Consider the following 22231-nt stretch of genomic DNA (forward strand, 5'->3'; position numbering starts at 1 on the left):
AGATCAAATTCCTAGCATAATTTCCAACAAAAAATCTCAATTTGCATCAAACAGATACCCTATTGCCAAAAACTTTCCAAGATATCCGATCCTCTGAAAATTTAGACAAACAGAGTAGAAAGACGTAAAAAACTAGGATTTTAAAACCGCAGTCCCAAGCATTTATGGGATCAAAACCATTTTACAATCACTTGAGAGACGTTATCCATTTATTACATATTCTCGTATACAGCCTCTGTGCAACGCCCCTTCTGTTGCATTTCTTCGAGCACCTTGTTCGCTTGATCAAACTCTACCTTCACTCCAGATAAAGGCCTCTCAAACTAACCACATCAGTCGACCTAAACCCATCTAAACATAAAAAATCCAGCTTTCTATAACCACAATCAATTCACCCTCGTCCTCAGTCATATTCGGTAACAGCTTCGAATATCATACAAAAGAGCAAAATCAGCTCCCAATCACTCCTCGCACTACCCAAATCATCTGTCCCCTCGTTTAATTTTTAGTTATAGCTTCGAATTTCATATAGGCGGTGCATTTCTGCTACCTTTTCCACACAACAAGAGAATAGACCCAACAACTTCTCCAGCTACAAATTCAGTGTTCCAATTAGAAATGGCAAGCGCGAAAGAATTACGTACAATGTATATAGGTGGGATTAGCAAGGCACTGGACGAATTCAAGCTCAAGCAAGAAGCGCTGGCGGCCATCATCTGGATCCTTGTACACATTTTTGGGGCCTGTAATCCAACAAATTTTCATCAAATATGCGCCGGCCGAAAAATTTGGAGCAAAAATAAATTAGGGGGCTTACAGCGACGGAGGATCTGTTGCTTCGATAGAATCGGACGCCATGGCTGAGCTTCTAGTGGATTGTGTTAGGGTTTATAACTCATAGAGCTAGTCTCGTCGATAGTAATTTCCCCATTTTTTCGATTGTTTTCCCCTTTCTATCGATTTTCGAGAATAGATAGATTTTTTTTTATTTCGTTAAATTTTTATAAAAACTGACAAAAATATAAAAATTTGAAAAATACTTTGTCCTGTGGTTATATGATACAGTTACTTGCAATTAAGGAATCGATAATAATTTTATGGATAATAAAAAAGTGACACTCCGATACTAAATTTCATTTCCGGAAAATGTTTGATGAAATGCTTGATCAAAGTTTTTTTTCTAATTAAACCTACCTAAATAGCAACAGAAATCTACGTGGACATTAAAATGAATCCATCTGGATGCCACGTCGACTTCATTATCAGATTGACTGTTACCTGAAACACGTTTATGGAATCAATTTCAGAGCATATTCATCAATGCTACCAACAATCTTACAAGCAAAAAATCTCATGGTTCAAATTAAGGATTTCATTTTGCATATTCTCGATGTGCTGATCCTGTGAAACTCATCATCAAGAGCATGTATAACTGTCCTAATATGCGTCTCTGAGCTAAGAATCAAATCTTAGTCTCCTTGCGGTTGATGCTCAGAAACTGTTCGATATAATGACCAAAGACTGGATCTTTGTACGCAACTTATTTTCAGCCATGGGTATGACTTCCTTTTTTAGCTTCCGGAACTATGATATGGCTTCCACTTAGATTCATTTCTAGCTCCGTGTAGAATTCCTTATGCTATTTCATTTATCTTTCACTCAGAATTACTTTGATCAAGCATTTCGTCAAACAATTTCTGTGCATAAATTGCAACATGTGTGCAGGTTATATATTAATGCTATAGCTTCTGTGTAATTTTTCTCCAACTATTTCATAGATTTGATTGGAATTGATTGTATTCTTGGAATTAGAGAAATGTAATTTAATCACATGAAGATGATAATATGTGGATTATTGTTGTCGTCCTAGTCCCGTTATCTTTATACCGACAACTATTCATGCTTTTTCTTATGAAAGTTACTCCCTCCGTGTGTGAATAGGTGTCCCATTCTTATGTTGCATGAGTTTTAAGAAATGTTAAGAAAAGTGGGGGGAAGAATATTAGTGGAATAGGGGTCCACTTGTATATATTAGTTTTAAATGATATGTGAGTGGAGCGAGTTATAGTAATTATGAACCGAGACTTCTATTCGCGGACGGACCAAAATGAAAAAACGATTCACTGACAGAGGGAGGGAGTAATGAATTGCAACTATGAAAGAAACAATACAGTTTCAATTATTGAGTTAAACAATGAAATCACAAGAGCTGTTGCTGCACCTGTAACAATCATAATAGATAATTTGTACATAGTAAAATCCTTCACATTCATATTTAATGTAAAACAAATAGTAGTACTTTAAGTGAATTAAACATAACACAGCACAATGTAATGAACGAACTAATGATCTAAAACAGATAATTTCCCTAAATCAACTGCCTTCAAGTCCCCTTTTGCGATCATGCCTTTCCCGCAGAAATTGTAACAAATGAAGAAGTTGCATAATGCACAGTAAAATCCTTGAAGTTCATAATTATTAATATGACAAAAGTCGCAGCGGCGTTTTGTGGTGAGAAGTTGAAAGGTGAGAGGGTGTGGATGGGTTTCTGCATTCACATCATATTCCTGACCCATCTTGCTGTTTCTATACCATCCGGATGTAGTTATAAAGCATCGTGGATGGAAGGATAGATCGCAGGCACGGCAGTGATACATCCAACTCCTGGGATTCATTTGTTTTTCGCACTGATCGCAGTAGAAATCGCCAGGACGGTTGAGAGTGGCGTCGTACGTCAACAGAAGCGGGTGGTGCTCGTCCCATCTACGGCTGCTGACTGATGCCGGCAGCACAGCGCATTTGACGTGCACAATGAAATCACATGAACTGTTGCTGCACCTGTAACAATCATAACAGTCTACGTGTTGGCCACAACCAGCAGCACACGACAAGCGCCTTCGGTTGATATCCCTGCCTAGATCCGACTGAGTCACATACTTGAGGAGATGTTGCGGGTGAGCTGCGTGAAGTATGGTGTCCGGCATACAAGCGCACTTGATATCTACTTTGAACTCGCACTCTCTACAATTGTAAAACAACCCATTCATAGGATACTCACAGACATCGCAATCTTGGTACTTCCAAGGTTGAAGTTTGTCACAAGATTGGAGAACAAGCTGGTGATCATCGTGTTGGTGGAGTGGAAGTGAGTAGAGTTGAGGCGGCAAGTGAAAGCAAGCCAAGTGAAGATTGTATTTGCATTCACTGCAACTCATATAGTAGTATGATGATGATGATGATGATGATATAGGAGTGATGCACCCATCGCATATCAATTCCCATCTCACTCCATAGTTCTCCTCGTCTTCTTCTTCTCCTAGGATTTGAGGGTGTTGAGATGTGGATGAGACTAAAGTGAGGTGATGTTGGTGATGAAGGAACTTATATTTCATATTCACCAACTCATCCTCTTCATCAAAAACAGCAGTAGCAGGGATGAGGAAGGGTGGTATCAATGTTCCTACTTCTCCTCCTCTTTGTCTCATCACAAACGGTGTAACTAGTTCCACGGCCACCTCATTCATTGGAAGACGGACTATGTCTTTCCCGATGGATGCACTTGCATAATAGTAAAACAATAATAATTTAGGAGTACTTACTACAAAGTAATGACATGAATGATGTAAAAATAAATCATACTCAGTGAGGGGGGGGCGGCTTGTTGAAGGCACATTTGATGTGGACAATAAACCTACATATTTGACAATGATATATCCAATATTTGAGCAGCAAAGCTTTGCTGCACACATCACACTTGTAATTATATTTGATATATTCAGGTGGGATGTATGAAGAGAGAGACAGAGAGTGATGATGGTCTTCCCTTTTGAGAGTTTGAGGCAATGAAGCACATCTCACATGGATCCAATATTGGCAATCACCCTTGATACATGTGTAGGAGCTTCCCCTGCTTGTGATGCCGCAAGCGTCACACTTGAAGGAACATCTTCTCCTCCACAGCTTCAATTCATGTTCGGGGTGATTTGCATCGACCACGCCCTTGTCGTGCGCGCACATAAGGTGCACCTCGAAGCCACATCCCGAGCTTGTACATTTGTAACCAATGCTATAAATAATACCTTCGCAGATAAGACACCTAAATAATTCTTGACTGTGGCGTTGGCTGAGTATGTGTTGAGTGTGCAATGGATGTCGTATCTCTCTCGCCATCGCTGAACATTCTTCGTGTAATAGCTCCGAATACTCGCATCCCGGGATGCTGCACCCATAAGCTTGCTCTCCGCTACTAAATGAACGTTCACAACCATAACATCTATCGCTTCCAATGGTATCCACCAGAGTAAGTGGATGCTTGTGGCTCCAATGATCAATCATCTCCTTCTCCTCATCCTCCATCTCTATCTTTTTTTCTATCGCACTCATTAATTATGTGTTTTGTTTGTAGTAGTAACTAGTTTTGGAAATAATATGACATGGTATCCCATCTCTCAAAACATTTTATAGCCAACATTTAGCTCAAACCGACAATAAAATCAAACAAAACTTCGGATTTGGATCCCCTGCTGTGCTGTGCTCACAGGAAGAATAAAAAATAATTTTTTTTATTATTAAAAAATTGTTTCTGAGCACAGCACAGCAGTGCTGTGCACTGCAGAGGATCCACCCCAAAACTTCTGACCACAGCAAAGAATATTGTATCACTCAACTATGACATCAGTCAAAGAATCTCTCCCTCTTTCTTTGGCATTTTGTCTTTGTCTTTTTCATGTACTCACTCAATCTTCTTTTTTGTTGAAAAAGAGGAATATCATGACCACCGGCAGATCCAGAAATGTTTTTCGGAGGGGGCGAAATTGTGTTCTTTTATGTACGTCGTTAGGCATCTTCTCGTACATGCAAACGACAACTTCGCTCATAATTATCATCATAGTATTTTCTTACTATTTGATATATCCGATTGAAATCTAAAATTAATCCCATACATTTTGCTCAAATTTTTTTTTCTCAGTCAGATAAATCAAGTGTCTTAACTTTTGGTCCAAATATTTATAATTCTGTCAAAATTCACGGTGAACAATACAATTGCTAAAGCTTTCTTTCAAAAACTCGACTTGATTATGAAACTAGTTTATATAAAATGGTTACAAAAGTATACATTATAATTTAAATTTTAATAAATTTGTTAAAAATGAAATCAATAAAATATAATCAACTAATATATATTTAATACATGCTCATAGTAATATTTATTTATTGTGTAAATTTCATTCATTGTTTAAGACTTCAAGTAGAAGATCTCTAGGAATAAGTCTAGTAATTATTTTAGTGAAATAACTCTATTGAAAAGTGGAGAAATAAATCTGTGAAATCTGTTCTATTTAATCAAAATTTCTAATAGGCCGAATAAATTATAGTGCAGCCCTCTAGTTTTTTATTTTTGTCTATTAATGTAGTATGCCCAACATATGCAGCCAACTCATATGTTATCTTCTTCCCTTAGTCTCTGTGCGCAGACCCTCAAATCTCCAAATCCGGTGACAATTCCATTGTCGTCATATTCCGATAGCATTCTCATCTCCAGTCACCTTCTGATCTTGGACCATTCTCCACTGCTCGGTCAGTTCACGAGTTTTCTTCTCTCTTAAATTTTTTCGACGGAGGTGTGAAAGTGTGTCCATGCAAACTACTGGAGCTCGGCTTCTGAGCTCGGAAATGAAGCTCGGCTTTGAGTCCGGTTGTGATCGAGTGGTGGAGCCTCGGCAGCTCCGAGAAGAGATCAAGAAATAAAGCTCGGCTTTGAGCTAGCCGAGAAAGGCAGTTCGGTTGATAACCGAGAAAGGCAGTTCGGTTGATAGCCGAGAAATGCAGTTCGGTTGCTAACCAAGAATGGCAGTTCGGTTTTAGCCGAGCAGCGGTTATAACTAACTTTGGGAAATAGAGTTAGTTGGATTTTATTTCTTGATTGCATCTTGTATAAATAGCTCGATAGAGCTCAGTAGTGAGAGACGCAGAACACAGATTACACACACAATAAGAAGAGAATTCTTGCACTAGCTAGCGTTTGCTTAGAGTGATAGATTGTGAGTGTGAAGTTCTTGTATTGAGAGTTCCATCAATAAGATTCCGGTCATCTTCTCCGTGGACGTAGGTGGATTATCACCGAACCACGTTATATCGTTTGCGTGCTTTATTTCCTCGTTCGTGCGTGTGTGAGATCGGCGGTATCACGACCCAACAAGTGGCGCCGTCTGTGGGAAGACTTCCACGATTTGCCGATTGATTGGTTTCTGGGTGAGTTCGTGTCTAGAGGTTCCGTTGTATAAGCTGATCTTGGCGATTGCCCACCGCTCGTTTTGAGAAATGTCTACAGCCAAGTTCGAGGTGGAAAAGTTCACCGGGAGAAACGATTTTGGGCTGTGGAGGCTGAAGATGAAGGCCATCTTGATGCAGCAAGGCCTATGGGATATCTTGAAGAATGAAGGTGACGCTAAAGAAGGCAAACCTGATGCTGATGAAAAGGAGAAGCAAAGGCTTCAAGATATGCAGTATAAGGCTTATAGCACCCTGATCTTGAACCTCACGGACAGGGTGCTAAGGGAAGTTTCCAAGGAGGAGACGGCTGCAGGAGTATGGGGGAAACTTGAGTCATTGTACATGACCAAGTCTCTGGCGAACCGGTTACATTTGAAGCAAAGGCTTCTTGCTTTCAAGTTTTCAGATGGGAAGAGCATTTCTGAACAGCTCGAGGAGTTTGGGAAATGCATAGATGATCTTGAGAATATCGATGAGGTCATTAAAGATGAGGATAAGGCATTGATGTTGCTCAATTCCCTGCCTAAAAGTTATGAGCACTTCAAGGATGCAGTGCTTCTTGGAAGAGAAACCAAGGTCACCTATGAAGAGATTCATTCTGCATTGAAGATGAAGGAATCGCAGAAGGCTAATAACAAACAAACTGATCCAGTAGCTGAGAGTCTGCATGTGAAAAATAATCAGAATAAAAGGGGTTCCAAGAAGAAGTTCCAGAAGAAGGAAGAAGGTGGAGTATGGAAGGAGAAGAGAAGCTGTCACTACTGTAAGAAACCGGGCCATTTAAAGAAGCATTGTTTTGCTTGGAAGAGGAAACAAGAGCAAGAAAAGGCTGGGAACATAGAGACTGCTGATCTGGCTCAGGATGTTGAAGATAATGAAGCTTTGAATATCCACTCAGGGGCCAAGATTGAAGAATGCTGGATCATGGATTCAGGGTGCTCCTTCCACATTTGCTCACACAAATCTTGGTTCCAAGAATTATCAGCTTGGGAAGGATCAGTGATGCTAGGAAATGATCAAGTGTGCAATGTCAAGGGCATTGGGAACATCAGATTGAGGATGAAGGATGGGAGTATGAAGACTCTCACAGAAGTCAGATTCATTCCTCAAATCAAGAGAAATTTAATATCTCTTGGAATGCTAGAGTCAAAAGGGTGCAGATTCAACTCTGGTGATGGGATCCTCACAGTAACAAAAGGCACCAGAATTGTGATGGAGGCCCAGAGAAAGAACAGCCTATACTATTTGCTGGGTGAAACCGTGGTTGATGCTGTGAATCTTGCCCAGACAGAAGACCTGCATCTATGGCATGCCAGGCTTGGACATGTGGGTGAGAAAGGCATAAGAGAGCTGGCTAAACAAGGAGTGATGAAGTTAAGTGCATCAGACAGCCTAAAGAAATGTGAATCTTGCATTCTAGGAAAGGCAAAGAAGCTGCCATTTTCTGGTGGGAAACACACTTCATCAGCCCCATTTGTGTATGCCCACAGTGACTTGTGGGGGCCATCCCAAACTGAATCCATAGGTGGAGGTAAGTATTTCATCTCCATCATAGATGATTACTCAAGAAAAGTGTGGATTTACATTCTAAGAGAGAAGTCCCAAGCTTTTGAAAAATTTAGAGAATGGCATGCTAGATATGAGAATGAAAAGGGCTCAGTGCTTAAATATCTAAGGACTGATAATGGCATGGAGTTTCTGTCTGCGGAGTTTGATAGTTTCTGTAAGGTGAAAGGGATAAGAAGGCATAGGACCGTGCCAAGAAATCCTCAACAGAACGGGCTGGCAGAAAGAATGAATAGGACATTGCTAGAAAGGGTGAGGTGCATGCTATTCTACTCTGGAATGCCAAAGAGATTCTGGGCAGAGGCTGTCTCTACTGCAGCTAATCTGATCAATAAGTGTCCATCATCTGCTATATCCAATGAGACCCCAGATCAAAGATGGTATGGAAGCCTAGGTGATTACTCAGCCTTGAAGGTGTTTGGGTGTGCTGCTTATGCACACATTAAGCAGAGTAAATTGGAGCCAAGGGCAAAGAAATGTGTGTTGTTGGGATACCAAGATGGGGTAAAAGGATACAGATTGTGGAATTTGGATAGAGAAGGCAGAAATATCATTGTGAGCAGAGATGTGACATTCAATGAAGAGGAGATGCCATTTAAAGATGATGGGAAGCCCTCTGGTGGTGGCAGTAGCTCTGAAATGCAAAACCTTGAGTTTGGTGGAGAATCTGCTGGAACAGACACTGATGAGGATGTTGTGATCACAGGAAATCAAGAAGAAGGTGGAGCAACTAGCTCTCAACATACTCAGAACACAGGTGAGCAGGAGTCACCAGTGCAGCAAGCTGCTGCAGCTCAAGGGGCCAGAAGAAATCCAAGAAGAAATGCAGGCCTACCTAGCAGATTCTCAGATTATGACATGAGCTTCTTTGCTCTATGTGTAGCAGAAGTACTCATGTTTTCAGAACCCTCAACCTATGAAGAAGCCATGAGTTGCAAGGAAAGTCAGAAATGGATCAAGGCCATGGAAGAAGAAATAGAGTCCTTGCTGAAAAATGGGACTTGGATTTTGGTGACTGATCCAGGGACTCAGAAGCTGATCAGTTGCAAATGGCTGTTTAAGAAGAAAGTAGAGGTGGGGGAAGTTGAAAGCATACGGTTTAAGGCAAGGCTGGTTGCTAGAGGATTCACACAAGTAGAGGGTATTGACTACACAGAGGTGTTCTCTCCAGTGGTGAAGCACACTTCCATTCGGATCTTATTGGCCATGACTGCTCATTTCAACTGGGAGCTGCATCAACTTGATGTGAAGACAGCATTTTTGCATGGAGATCTAGAGGAAACGATCTATATGATGCAGCCTAAGGGTTTTGAGAAGCCGGGAGAAGAAAAGAAAGTTTGCTTGTTAAAGAAAAGCCTATATGGGCTCAAGCAAAGCAGCCGGCAGTGGAACAAGAAGTTTCATGAGCAGATGGAATTGATGGCATTTGAGAGATCCAGTTTTGATAGCTGCGTGTATGTCAAGAGAAGTGGAAATCTAATACTGGCCTATCTACTGCTGTATGTGGATGATATTCTGCTGGCAGGATCAAGCAAGAGTGAGCTGCTGTCTGTCAAGGAGGAGTTGAAGCAGAGATTTGATATGAAAGATCTTGGGGAAGCCAAGAGAATCTTGGGTATGGATATTGTCAGGAACAGAAAGAAGAAAGAACTGAAATTGGTTCAGGCTGATTATATCAGAAAGGTGGTAGAAAAATACCAGGTAAGGAGTGAAAAGTCAGTATCCACTCCATTGGCTAGCTGCTTCAAACTCAGTAAAGAACAGATGCCAAAGACAGCTGAAGATAGAGAAGAGATGAGCAGGATACCCTATGCAAATATAGTGGGAAGTGTGATGTACTTGATGATATGTACAAGGCCGGATGTGGCTCATGCCATAAGCGTTGCAAGCAGATATATGGCTGATCCAGGTAGGGATCACTGGGCAGCACTAAAGTGGATTCTGAAATACCTGAAAGGGTCTGTCATGGTTGGCTTGAAGTTTGGTGGTGGAGTTTGGTCTGAGGAGAGGGAAGTCCTAGAAGGATTCTGTGACTCGGATTATGCGGCTAACTTAGACAACAGAAAGTCTCAGAGTGGTTACATCTTCACACTATATGGCACAGCAATCAGCTGGAAATCAAATTTGCAGTCTGTGGTTGCACTGTCCACAACCGAAGCTGAGTATATTTCTCTGACTGAGGCTGCAAAGGAAGGAAAATGGTTGCAAGGAATCTTGGAAGATTTAGGAATGAAGCTGGGAGCAGTGAAGATTAACTGTGACAGCAACTCGGCTATATGTTTAGCAAAACATCAAATGTTCCATGAGAGGTCGAAGCATATAGATGTGAGGAGACACTTCATCAGAGATGAGATTCAAAGTGGAAAGATCAATGTGGTGAAAGTTCCTACCGAAGAAAATGCATCAGACATGTTGACAAAATCTCTGCCAACTTCGAAATTCAAACATTGTTTGAAGTTGGTTGAGATTGTGGAGTGTTGAAGCTTGTAACAAGGATTGAGAAGGGAATCCAGATATTGATGGAGTTTTGCAAGGACAAGGTGGAGATTTGTGAAAGTGTGTCCATGCAAACTACTGGAGCTCGGCTTCTGAGCTCGGAAATGAAGCTCGGCTTTGAGTCCGGTTGTGATCGAGTGGTGGAGCCTCGGCAGCTCCGAGAAGAGATCAAGAAATAAAGCTCGGCTTTGAGCTAGCCGAGAAAGGCAGTTCGGTTGATAACCGAGAAAGGCAGTTCGGTTGATAGCCGAGAAATGCAGTTCGGTTGCTAACCAAGAATGGCAGTTCGGTTTTAGCCGAGCAGCGGTTATAACTAACTTTGGGAAATAGAGTTAGTTGGATTTTATTTCTTGATTGCATCTTGTATAAATAGCTCGATAGAGCTCAGTAGTGAGAGACGCAGAACACAGATTACACACACAATAAGAAGAGAATTCTTGCACTAGCTAGCGTTTGCTTAGAGTGATAGATTGTGAGTGTGAAGTTCTTGTATTGAGAGTTCCATCAATAAGATTCCGGTCATCTTCTCCGTGGACGTAGGTGGATTATCACCGAACCACGTTATATCGTTTGCGTGCTTTATTTCCTCGTTCGTGCGTGTGTGAGATCGGCGGTATCACGACCCAACAGGAGGGGGCGACCATGGCTTTTTCCGGCCAATCCTTAGGACAAATTCGACCCTCTTGGCCGCCGGGGAGGGGCGACCGCCCCCTCCTGCCCCCCATGGATCCGCCACTGACTATGACAGTATCACTAAGTAAGACCTGGTGAGTAAAAATTATACTCACTCCGTCCCCAAAGAGTATGAACATTTGGTTCGGCACGAGTTTTTATGAATAATTGAAAAAGTAAAAGAGAGATAGAAAGACAATTTTTTTAAAATATTGTTAGTGGATAATGAGTCTCATGTCATTAGAGAGAAATGAGTTTACAAATTAGAAAATTCATGTATTTTTCCAGTGATTGACTAAAAAGAAAATATTTCATACTTTTCATGGATGGAAGGAGTATCAATTATATCAATCCAATTGTAAAGTGCGACAGAGAATTTTGTGTTGATCAAGTAAATATTCTTATTTAGTGGTTTGGATTGAATAGAGTCGTGGAGAGTAAAATTATAATGTTAAAGGCTATTAAGTAGTTTAATATATCAAAAGACAATTAATTAGAGTTGTAAATAACATTAAATAACGTTCTTTGCTAAATGGAATAGAAGAATCATAGTAGTACAAAACTTCGCGACTAATTAATTCAATAACATAATCTCCTTTTATCTCTTTGTCTTTTGCTTTCCTAAAAGTTTGTATTGTCTTTTGTTCTCTTTCTCTTTTTCTTTCCCTTTCTCTTTAATTTATATTTTGCTTTTCTCACGATTTGAATTTCTCTTTCTCTTTTGCTTTTGCTTTTGCTTTTGCTTTTGCTTTTGGATTCAGCTCACTGATCTTTTGCATATCTTAATGTTGTACGGAGTACTACTAATTTAGGCAAAAATTAATCATATTAAAATATTACTAACTTTATAAAATACTAGTCAATTATATCATATTCATAACTTTGGATAATTTTCTCAATTGTCTCATAACCAAAAAGAATTTGGTGTCCTTTGTCTTAATTTTTAGTATATACTCCCTTCGTGTCCGCGAATAAAAGTCTCATTTCTTTTCGGCACGAGTTTTAAGAAATGTTAAGAAAAATGGGTGGAAAAAAGTTAGTGGAATATGAACTCCACTTGTATATATTAGTTTTAAATGATATGTGAGTGGAATGAGTTGGTGGAATATGAGACCTTTTACCATTTATAGAAATAATGAATCGGGACTTCTTATTCGCGGACGGACCAAAATGGTGAAACATGACTCCTATTCATGGACGGAGGGAGTAGCCATATAATCTGCAGGAAAATTTTTAAACAGTATAAAACTTTTGTAATATTATCCTACACACCTACAAATCTACAATGAATACTGTATTTGTGCAAAGGTACACCACCATGGGCCAAATCCAAGCTGGTGATAGTATTGGATGCATATATTTACTAAAAATGAATCGTTTTTTATGAAACTCTCAATCAAAACCAAACAGCTTGGAGTATCTATATTTAAAAATCAACACCCAATACTTTCATAGCATAAGTGTCATTAAACAAACATTGAGATTATAGAGAAAAATTAAAAACGTACGCATTAAAACAAAACATGTTTAATAGATAACGATTTTTGGTATTTCCAACACAAAATAAAATCCTAACAAATATCTATCTAAATGGATGTTAATTAGAAGCTATTTGCGACAAGTAAATAAACATAGTGATGAACCCAAGCCGCATCAAGAAGTTGCATTAGGCCCGGACCCGGTTGTCCAATAGTATATAGTACGCAACGGCAGCCTGCACCATAGTTGAGGCCATCATTAACAGTATTGTAAGAATTTTTCATTAAAACTAAAATAATTTCGATTAGAGAGTTGTTAGTTTACATACATTATTTTGTACGTTGGTATGCAGTGAAAGCATAATGAAGCCCTTCGTAAACCCTAACCCAACAACTTTCTCAATGATTTCATAATCAAGCTGCAGCTGCAACGATAATCAAATTGCATATTAATTTTTTTGAAACTTGTGGTAAACAAAACGGTTAATTAATTTGTTACCGTAGGTTGAGATGCATTGAGAGCTAAATAGGGAGGAAGATTCGGTTGGAACCAAGGATGGTGTCGTATACCATCAATGGTTATCCTCCTCGAAGGGTCCACCACCAGGATCCTTTCAATCAAATCACGAGCTCCTGCAGACACGTGGGTCGGACGAGCGTACGTTGCAGTCTAAAATTGATCATAAGTTAGCTAGGTATATAATGATACATCTCAATTGAAAGCATAATTTAGTACATAAATATATACCGTTATTTTGTTGCATAGTGTGCAAATATTTTGATCATGAAAAGCAAGAGTCCCACAAAGAAGAGAATACAAAATAGCACCACAACTCCAAATATCCACTTCATGACCATAATGCTTCCCAGAAAGAATCTGCCATTTAACTTAACTTAATTAGACCTAACCCTAACCCTAACCCTAACCCTAATCCCTAACCTAAATAAATACAAATATATTTAAAAGAATTAGTAAAAGCAACCTCAGGTGCAATATAGTTTGTGCTTCCACAAGTTGTTCTTAGTAAATTGCCATCCCTCATAATGTTGCTTAATCCAAAATCAGCAATTTTCACGTTGCCTTGTCCATCTAAAAGCAAATTCTCCAACTTAAGGTCGCGATGAACGACATTTTTACTATGGCAATGCTCCACTCCTGCAATAATCTGCTGGAAATATTGTCTAGCCTCGTCTTCTGGCAACCTCCCTTTTCGACTAATGTGATCGAAGAGCTCACCTTGCACCATGTACTCCATGATCATATATATATCTGTTGGTGTGTCTATAAACTCATAGACGCGCACCACATGTTGATGCACACACAATTTCCCTAATTGTATTTCTTGTCTCACTGCATATAACTCACTCACTCTTAGAAACAAAAAAGAAACATTTTTTTTTGAATTTATTAGAAATCTAAAAAAACAAAGGGTGTGTATATCAGTGGCGAAGCCTAAATTTTTATACTAGCGAGCCCAAATTATTGATAAGTAGCTCTGACCTAAGGAGCTACGAGAGAAAGATGGATAATGAGGAAGTTTATGTCCTTTTTCCACTTACTAAGTCATAAATATTATACTTAATTTCACTTGTTATTTCTCATCATAGATAAAATTCAATACACAAAATAATAAACAAATGTATTAAATATATAATAAAAATATAAAAAAGCAGAGCTTTCTGTGAAATATATATTGTACTAAACTATCAAATTCATGGGCCCCGCCCATACATACGTGGCTTCGCCACTGACACATATTTTATAAATTCATAATTTTTGAACTGAGAAAATCATTATTAAGAATCTAAATAAAAACAAAGGGTATACATGTGTTATCAATTCATGATCTTTGAAAAATATGACATTCTCATGCAACAAGCATTGGAAAATTGGCAATTGCTAACGAAGGGTACATTTTAGCATTAATAAAACAAGTGCAATCTAAATGTTTTTACCCTTTTCTTCAGCTTGCTGACGATTGACGAAGTTACCCTTTTGTTGCATCTCCCGAAGATTAATTACTTTAACAGCTACATAATTTCCCGTCAAAACATGTTGCGCAATTCTGACCTTTGCAAAGGTGCCACGCCCAATCACCTTCCCAACTCTGTAGTTCCTCCCAAGTGGATTGAAAACCTCCATATATATCAGAAACACAAAATTCACGAGATTTGATTTGATTTGAAAATAGAGAGAGTTTGAGCAAATTAGTAATCATGTCACAGACATATTTGTAATAAGTGACATACTATAACCAAGGAAATAAAATACTATGTAATAAAAGAAATAAATCGCAATGATGGAAATATGAAATAATATGAAATCAAATTAAATAATAATAAAAGAAATAAATCGTAATGATGGAAATATGGTTAGGCGGTAGTCACAATTTTTTTCAATCACCTTTATTTTCAAAAGGAAATTAAATTTATAGGCTATAGCGTTCCACTCGTTAACCTAAAATCTTATTTTTTGAGCTTAATTAATTTTGACGTTTGTTAATTATGATTGATTGTACCGATGATCTTGTCTAATATTTTTTTTTTTGATTTCTTATTTCCTACTTTAGTTAATAATATAGGTATCAGTTATTACACAAGATTCCAATTTTAATAAAACAAAATATATCATTCCTTATTTATATTATAATTCATATATAAATTAATACGCATAGAACATGAGCTACATCTTGTCAGCCCATTTATTTAAAATTTTATTTTGGCATTTGAGGTTTTGAAATTGGTCTTCACAATATAAAAGAAGATTGTGGGCTCGAATCCATCTTTTCTCTCAAGCCCAACAAATCCCACTCCCATCCATTACTTTCATAGAGTTTAATTCTCTCTCCATTCGATTTTATTTTACTACTATAAACGATAAATAAACTTCACATTCACTTATATATTAATACTCCTGTTAAATCTTTTCTAATTTTGAACTCCTTGAAATAAATGTCGCGTACTGGATTTTCAGTTTGTTTATTTATATTCATTGAACATTTTAAATTTGATATTATTTCAGTGATGTATTAAATCTGATATTATTTTAAAATTATCATTCTTCTTCCCTTTTGTCATCCTTCACTTTGTTTCTTTATTTTAATATTAGATTTAATTTTATTAAATTAAATTTTAAATTTTGATTTTAAATATCAATAATTTTTTATTAATTAAAATTATTATTCATGGACACTATAAATGTTGATTAAAACTATTATTTTTTATTTAATATAATATTCAGTTGAATAGAAGAAGTATAGAAAAATAATATTAATAATGATGGAAAAATAAGAGTTATTCTAGTTAGCCTTCGTTCGGTTGTTATAATTGCTTGTGATTATATAGTATGAAGTTGACTACAAATTTTATATAGGAGTATTTTGTTTAAATTTTCTAGTTAATTTTGATTATTTTCAAATAAATAAATAAAAATTATATTAGTCTTACATTAGATGCATATTTATTTCAGAATAATCGTGTTATATGATCTATTTATGATTAAAACTATTAAATATTGATTAAAACTAAGTTGGCCGCATACCTTATTGATTAAATATTAGACACTATCAAATATTGATTAAAACTATTACTTTTTATTATTTAATAATTTTAATAATTAATAAAATTTTATTGATATTTGAAAATCTAAATTTAATTTTATTTTATAAAATTAAATCTAATATTGAAATAAAGAAACAAAGTGAAAGATGACAAGAGGGAAGAAGAATGATAATTCTGAAATAATATCAGATTTAATACATCACTGAAAAAATAGCAAGATGACCAATTTCGAGATAAACTCTTAGTCCAGAATTGTCTGGCGATATTTTTAAAATCCAGTGACTATGAGCGAGATAAATTCATAATTCATGGACCATTTTTATAGATCACTCTATTTTGTAAATAGAAGATACTGTTAGACAAGGAAACAAATCACACCACAATATCATAAAAGATTATAGAAGGATCCCCAATTGTTAGATATTATTAGATACTGTTAGACAAGGAAACAAATCACACCACAGTATCATAAAAGATTATACAAGGATCCCCAATTGTTAGATATTATTTACCTTGTGGGAAATTGTGTTATTTTAATGTGTATATTATTTCCTAACTTAATGTCTTATTTTGTAATTTTATTTAAAAATAATGCCGAACTATCAAATTTATAGTACTACAATAATATTACACCTTAATATACTCTTGATATTCCTCAAGCTAATTTTGTATTTTTAGAAAAACTTTATTAATAGTAGTACCTCAGAAACGAGAAACAATTATTGTGAGAGCGTAATCAATCGTCTTATGTTCATTAATAATTGTCAAAGTCGACAAAAAAAAATGATGGCCTTCTGTTGGAATGGGGTTGAGGTTTATGACCAGTCGGCACACATTTTAAGACGGCCCTCTCCTTCTCTCTCTCTTTCACAAACACACACACATCTATATATACTCATTGGATAATATAGATACACATATTCACAACACAAAAAAAAATTCATGTTCTTAGTATTATTGATTTAGGCACGTGAAAGATAGTCTAATATATAACTATTAAATTCAAATTCCAAAATACTATACTACTCCCTCCGTCCAACATAATTTGGAAGACTTTGACCGGGCACGAGTTTTAAGAAATGTAATGAAAATTGAGTTGAAAAAGTTAGTGGAATGTGGGTCCCACTTTTATATATTAGTTTTATAATTAAATGTGAGTAGAAATGATTAGTGGAATGTGTCCACTGCCAAAAATGGTAAAAGTGAAATTGGTCAAATTATGTGGGACGACCAAAAATGGAAAGTTGGGTCAAATTATGTGGGACGGAAGGAGTACTAATTTATAAAATGTTGTGAGGACGATTGCAAGCAAATTAAAATTTCATAATTTATTCAAATAATTATTTAAGTTTAAAAGGTTGATATATAGACCTGCAAGTGCTCACATATTTATGAACCTTACAATTGAAGATACTGATTAAATCATAGGTACAATTTTCAAATCTTAGTATATGATTGATTGTGTGAACACATGTACACTATCAAGACAAAGTAGCTATTCCAATTTAAATATACACTAGCCCTACTATTGGCCTCTCAATAACCAACAAAAACTTGGTTTCATTTCTCAACTTGCACAAAAAAAAGACATCATCCATTGCAAAATCATCTTCCCTTTTTTCCCATCTACACTTGAGCCACAATAAGTTTTGTATTTTCCTACAAAAGTTGACAAAATCCTAACACCCAACCCTATCATGATCTAAGCCTTGTCTGAATACCATTCACTCACTCCACAAAGCAAATGTAGGAGCCTCATGCACCAGTCCAACATCGGGCCCGGCCCGGCCCGAACCACCGAGATCGCACCCCACGTCCACGTACTTCTGCCCCTCCAAGAAATACCCCCGCGAATACCCACCCCCATCTCCGATCACCTGGTCCATCCGGGGCGGGCTCATGTGTGGGCCCGGAGATTCCCCACTCCCCTGTCCCTGGCCTGGTTGCGCGTCATCCTTGGTGGCCCGATTGTCGTCCGGGTTGGCATTCCACATCATGTCAGCAAGCTCCTCAGCTTCGCCTCTCTCCTCGCCATTGGTTATCAACAATGGAGCCTGAGGCGAAGCCGACGAAGCGCAAGAGTTGTAGTCTTCAACGCCCACAAGCCCCGGGTGTTTCGGGGACCGCTTGGCAAGGTCGCCCGCTATCAGGGTCGAGCTCGAGCAGATCCTCTTCACATCATACCTACTTATATCGAAATTTGTGACCGCGCTCGTCCCTCTAAACTTGATCGCGGCAATGTCATAGGCTTCCGCAGCTTCCTCCTGCGTGCCTAAGTAGAATTCAAAATTTAGTTTGCAACTCATTTTTTTTTTTCGTAAATCGTAACCATAGGTGAAACACGAGATGTAATATAATATCATATTTTAGTCGGTTCTAAAGTGCGAATTCAAGCCCTACGCAACCAACCACAAGTGAAACACGAGATGTATTATCGTATTTAGACAGTCGACGATCGTAACAAATAGGCATCATTTGTCACCTAGGGATGCAAACTAAGGAGCATTGTTCAAAGATTCTAGCATTTATGAGACAGGTCCTAAATAAAGCAAGTGTATGACTTACGAGAGGAGAGAGCATTTATTTTTCAATGTGGACTTGTGACTTGTGAGGTACAAGCACTGGAAGCTACAGAAAATAACAGCACACTTACTAAAAGTACCAAGGTACAAGTCCTTATTGCCGGCAACTCTTCCAATTCTGGCTTGCCATCTCCCATGTTGATGATGCCTGCAAACCATAATAAGATTACACCAAACCAAATTGATGTATGCAAGAAACAGACAAAGACCACTCTGGTGGTGTGTCTTAAATTCCATACTACTACTAAATTTATTGAATTTTGAATTATTCAATTATAGTACTATTGTCTATTGTAACTCAACAATGCACATGAATGATTGTTCTTGTTCTTGTTTTTATTCTTGATTGTTACATAGGATCATTGCAACAAAAAACATCAGAAATTCTTGCAAACCACCTTGTTACTCCCCTGTACATCGATGCCCCTCTCGAGAATCCGCTGCTCTTCCTGCAAAATAGACAAGAAATCAAAATCGAACCCGAAAACGTGAAAACCATGTCATGGAAATGCATCAAACCTTCTCAAATGGGCTACAAATTCTTGCCTAGTCATGCTCTTCATGTCCTCGAGCTCCCTCTCATAGTCGCTTAGCTGATTCGCGTATGATTTTGTTACACGAGCAATCATAAAACACAAACAAAACGTAAGGAGAAACTACACATACTGGGAAATTTATGTGAGTGGTTGGTCCCCAATATTTCAAGGCAGCAAGATCATAAGCCCTAGCAGCTCTCTCTTCTTTATCATACCCCCCTATGTAAAAACACGAAAAACGTCACAAACACAAACACGAACATTTCCACAAGCACACAAAAATACTCTAATGCTAAATTCAATTGCAGAGACAGCATGATCTTACCAAGGTACACTATTTTTTCGCGGAAATGAAACCGGAAATAGAACAAAACCAGAGTTAGTCCAAATCAAAACCAAGAATGCTAGTACAACATTGTGAAAGTGAAATACATATTCATAGGCATAAATTTTTTTAAAAAGATCAAATTTTGTTCACCTTGCCTTCCTTTTCTTGTCTGCCCTTCCTTTCTACAACTATTGTCCACAAATGAGCTTCATATCTACCCGTCCATCGATGCCTAAAACACATTTTTTGTTCCATAAATAACTAAATAAAAACAATTAACCCCAAAAATTAATAAATTGATTAGAGATCAAATCATTCTTTGAAATTAGTTAAAAATTCTAACAATACAAAAATAAACTGATTAAAGATCCAATTTTGTTTCTAATTTTGTTCTGCCAGTTGATCTTTTCCTACAACACATTTATCTTTCTCCATAAATTACTAAATAACAATAATTAACCCCCAAAAAATGAATATATTGATTAAAGATCAAGTCTAAGTTTAAAATTAGATAAAAAAAATTCAAAAAATTAACTCAGAAAAGTTTAAAAACTGATTAAAGATCAAATTATTTCTTCTAAATTTTGAATAAAATCAGATAAAATCTCTACCTAGTAACGCCGCGATACTGAGAAGTTCTCTGCCCAAAGGTATCAATCGATTTTCTCGGCACGGCCTCCTTCGCCGCCCCGGACTTCGCCACCGCCCGTTTCTTCCCCTCCGCCACCGCTTGCAGCGGCGCCACCACCTGAGAGCTCGGATGCACGGTCAGAGAAAGAGCCTGAAAATCGCCGCCCTCCGCCGCCGGCTTCTCCAGCCATGTCTTGAGCCCTCCACCGCCGCCGCCGAAGTAAGCTCCGCCACCGCCGCCGCCGCCGTACTGATACGGCGGGTAAAACAGAGGCGGGTTGTTGAAGCCTTCTTCCCTCTTCTGATCATCGAAATTTGGCGGCATGTTCATGTTGATCTCCCCCGGTTCATTTTGAGGTGAATTTGAGTAGCAACAGCCCAAGAAATCTTCGAATTTTGGGACTTCTTCTTCATTTGGGTTTGATCCATTCATCTCATTGTCATATCTCCAATCTAAAAATAGCCAAAACAATTTTAAAAGATAAAAAAATCAAGATATATATGTATCATAAAATTGCAATCTTGAAGCATTCCCAATCTACAAATATCCCAAGAATTTTTGTAGAAAAAGTAAGATTTTCAAAAATCAAGAAATACTATATGAAAGCTTAAAATGCAGTCTTGAAATTTGAGAAATGTGAAATAAAATCCAATTTCCAATAGTAATACAAAATGGAGCTTAAAAATGCAATCTTGACATCTGAGAAAGGTGACATACAACCAATCTCCAACATACAAATAGCCCAAGAATTATTTGTTTTTAAATACTAAGAAAATTAAAAATAAGGAAACTTAAAAATGCAATCTTGAAATTGAAGAGAAAGGTGACAAATGTATACAATTCTCAGAGCGCAAAGGCATAGCTGGAATATGAGGAGGCAAGCAACCGCTTCCGCCGCCGCCGCCATTGTTGTCCTCCGCCGCCGCTTCGGCGCCGCTATCTCCGCCGCCAACCCTGAGGTGGGGCGTGAGGGAAAACCCCAACCAATTACTCATACTATTTGAATAAAGAGTTTTTTTTTCTCTCAAATTCCTTGCTTTCTCAAACTACGTTTGTTTGTGGGGTTGGAGAAAAGCTCAAACTTCAAAGCTGAAGGAGAGAAAGGATACACACACTAGATATTTAGGGGATGATTTGTGAATATGTCATCTAGAACAACCCATACACCTCATGCAAAAAGGAAGGGGTTTTTTTATTAATTCTTTATTGAATTGTTATGTAATTTTATTGAATAATATCATCGGCCTCGGCTACATCTCTCTTGTTTCTCTCTCCTGTTCTGAGCAATTCTGAAACATGAAACCTCGTTTTTCGTTCCTCTCTCTGAGGTGTTTGCAGGTTTTTGTGGTTAAGAGGAGGGACACGATCAGATGGGTCGCGGGTGCATGTGCCTTTTCTTGGACTCGAGTTGTTTTGATTCCAATCATTCTATTGGTCCGAAATCGCAGCTATATTTACGTCGATATTTTAATGATATTTTTAATGCAATGCACCGATTTGAATAATTAGACTGACCTGTGTTGTCAATTATCCATCAACTTTTTATTTTTATATTTTTAGCGTAAGAGCATCTACATAGGTGAAAGGGGCGGACGGCTTGGAGGGATCGACGAGGGGGCGATCTATAGTGGCTGGAACGTCTGCCCCGGGGCGGATGATTCAGAGTGGGGCGGACGAGGTAGCGGCGGGAAGGGGGCGAGGACGGGGCGGTGGGGGATAGGCGCGCCGGTCTATAGTGGGGCGACGGCCGGCGCACCTTAGCCCCGAGAAATTATTTTTTTTTTCGAAAATTTCTCCTATAAATACCACCCCTCCACCATCCATTTTCACTATTTTCACACACTCTCCATTCATTCACTATCTACACTTTCACTCTCTAAAAATGAAAAAATTAAAATAAAAATTGGTTATAAAATTCCGCTGATTTAAAAACAAAATGAAAAAATTAAAATGAAAATTGGTTATAAAATTTCGGGGCTATTGGAAGTGTCCGCCTATAGTGGCGGAAACAAAAAATTAGGGTTGTGGACAAAAAATTGGGGCGGTGGATAAAAAAAAGGGGGCGGGGCTATTGAGGAAGGCCGCCTATAGTGGATGCTCTTAGTTTC

General features: G+C 37.9%; 2 protein-coding genes and 1 pseudogene across 2 annotated transcripts; all 3 read right to left on the bottom strand.

The window, feature by feature from the left end:
* Positions 1 to 2221: 2221 nt before the first annotated feature.
* LOC121790941 lies at positions 2222 to 3878 on the bottom strand. Its single transcript, XM_042189033.1, has 2 exons — positions 3640 to 3878; positions 2222 to 3558 (listed from the first exon to the last, which is right to left on the bottom strand). The coding sequence occupies exons 1-2, from the start codon at positions 3747 to 3749 to the stop codon at positions 2343 to 2345; spliced, it is 1326 nt and encodes a 441-aa protein (XP_042044967.1). The 5' UTR covers positions 3750 to 3878; the 3' UTR covers positions 2222 to 2342.
* Positions 3879 to 12518: 8640 nt separating this feature from the next.
* LOC121790942 (SNF1-related protein kinase catalytic subunit alpha KIN10-like) lies at positions 12519 to 14628 on the bottom strand. Its single transcript, XM_042189034.1, has 6 exons — positions 14442 to 14628; positions 13469 to 13836; positions 13234 to 13362; positions 12985 to 13155; positions 12815 to 12910; positions 12519 to 12721 (listed from the first exon to the last, which is right to left on the bottom strand). Exons 1-6 carry the CDS (start codon positions 14626 to 14628, stop codon positions 12674 to 12676), a joined length of 999 nt encoding a protein of 332 aa, XP_042044968.1. The 3' UTR covers positions 12519 to 12673.
* A 2958-nt stretch (positions 14629 to 17586) lies between these two features.
* On the bottom strand, positions 17587 to 21505 carry LOC121790943 (annotated as a pseudogene).
* Positions 21506 to 22231: the final 726 nt, after the last annotated feature.

Source organism: Salvia splendens, unplaced genomic scaffold (assembly GCF_004379255.2).
Source record: "Salvia splendens isolate huo1 unplaced genomic scaffold, SspV2 ctg677, whole genome shotgun sequence".
Classification (NCBI taxonomy): Eukaryota; Viridiplantae; Streptophyta; class Magnoliopsida; order Lamiales; family Lamiaceae; genus Salvia; species Salvia splendens.

Excerpts from the sequence above, each read along its gene's own strand:
- LOC121790941 (XM_042189033.1), bottom strand. The coding sequence starts at position 3,749 with ATGTGTGCAGCAAAGCTTTGCTGCTCAAATATTGGATATATCATTGTC. Across the intron at positions 3,559-3,639 it reads AGCCGCCCCCCCCTCACTGA|TGCATCCATCGGGAAAGACA; the intron begins GTATGATTTATT and ends CTATTATGCAAG.
- LOC121790942 (XM_042189034.1), bottom strand. The coding sequence starts at position 14,628 with ATGGAGGTTTTCAATCCACTTGGGAGGAACTACAGAGTTGGGAAGGTG. Across the intron at positions 13,156-13,233 it reads CACTATGCAACAAAATAACG|ACTGCAACGTACGCTCGTCC; the intron begins GTATATATTTAT and ends GATCAATTTTAG. Across the intron at positions 12,911-12,984 it reads TCAATGCATCTCAACCTACG|CTGCAGCTTGATTATGAAAT; the intron begins GTAACAAATTAA and ends TTATCGTTGCAG.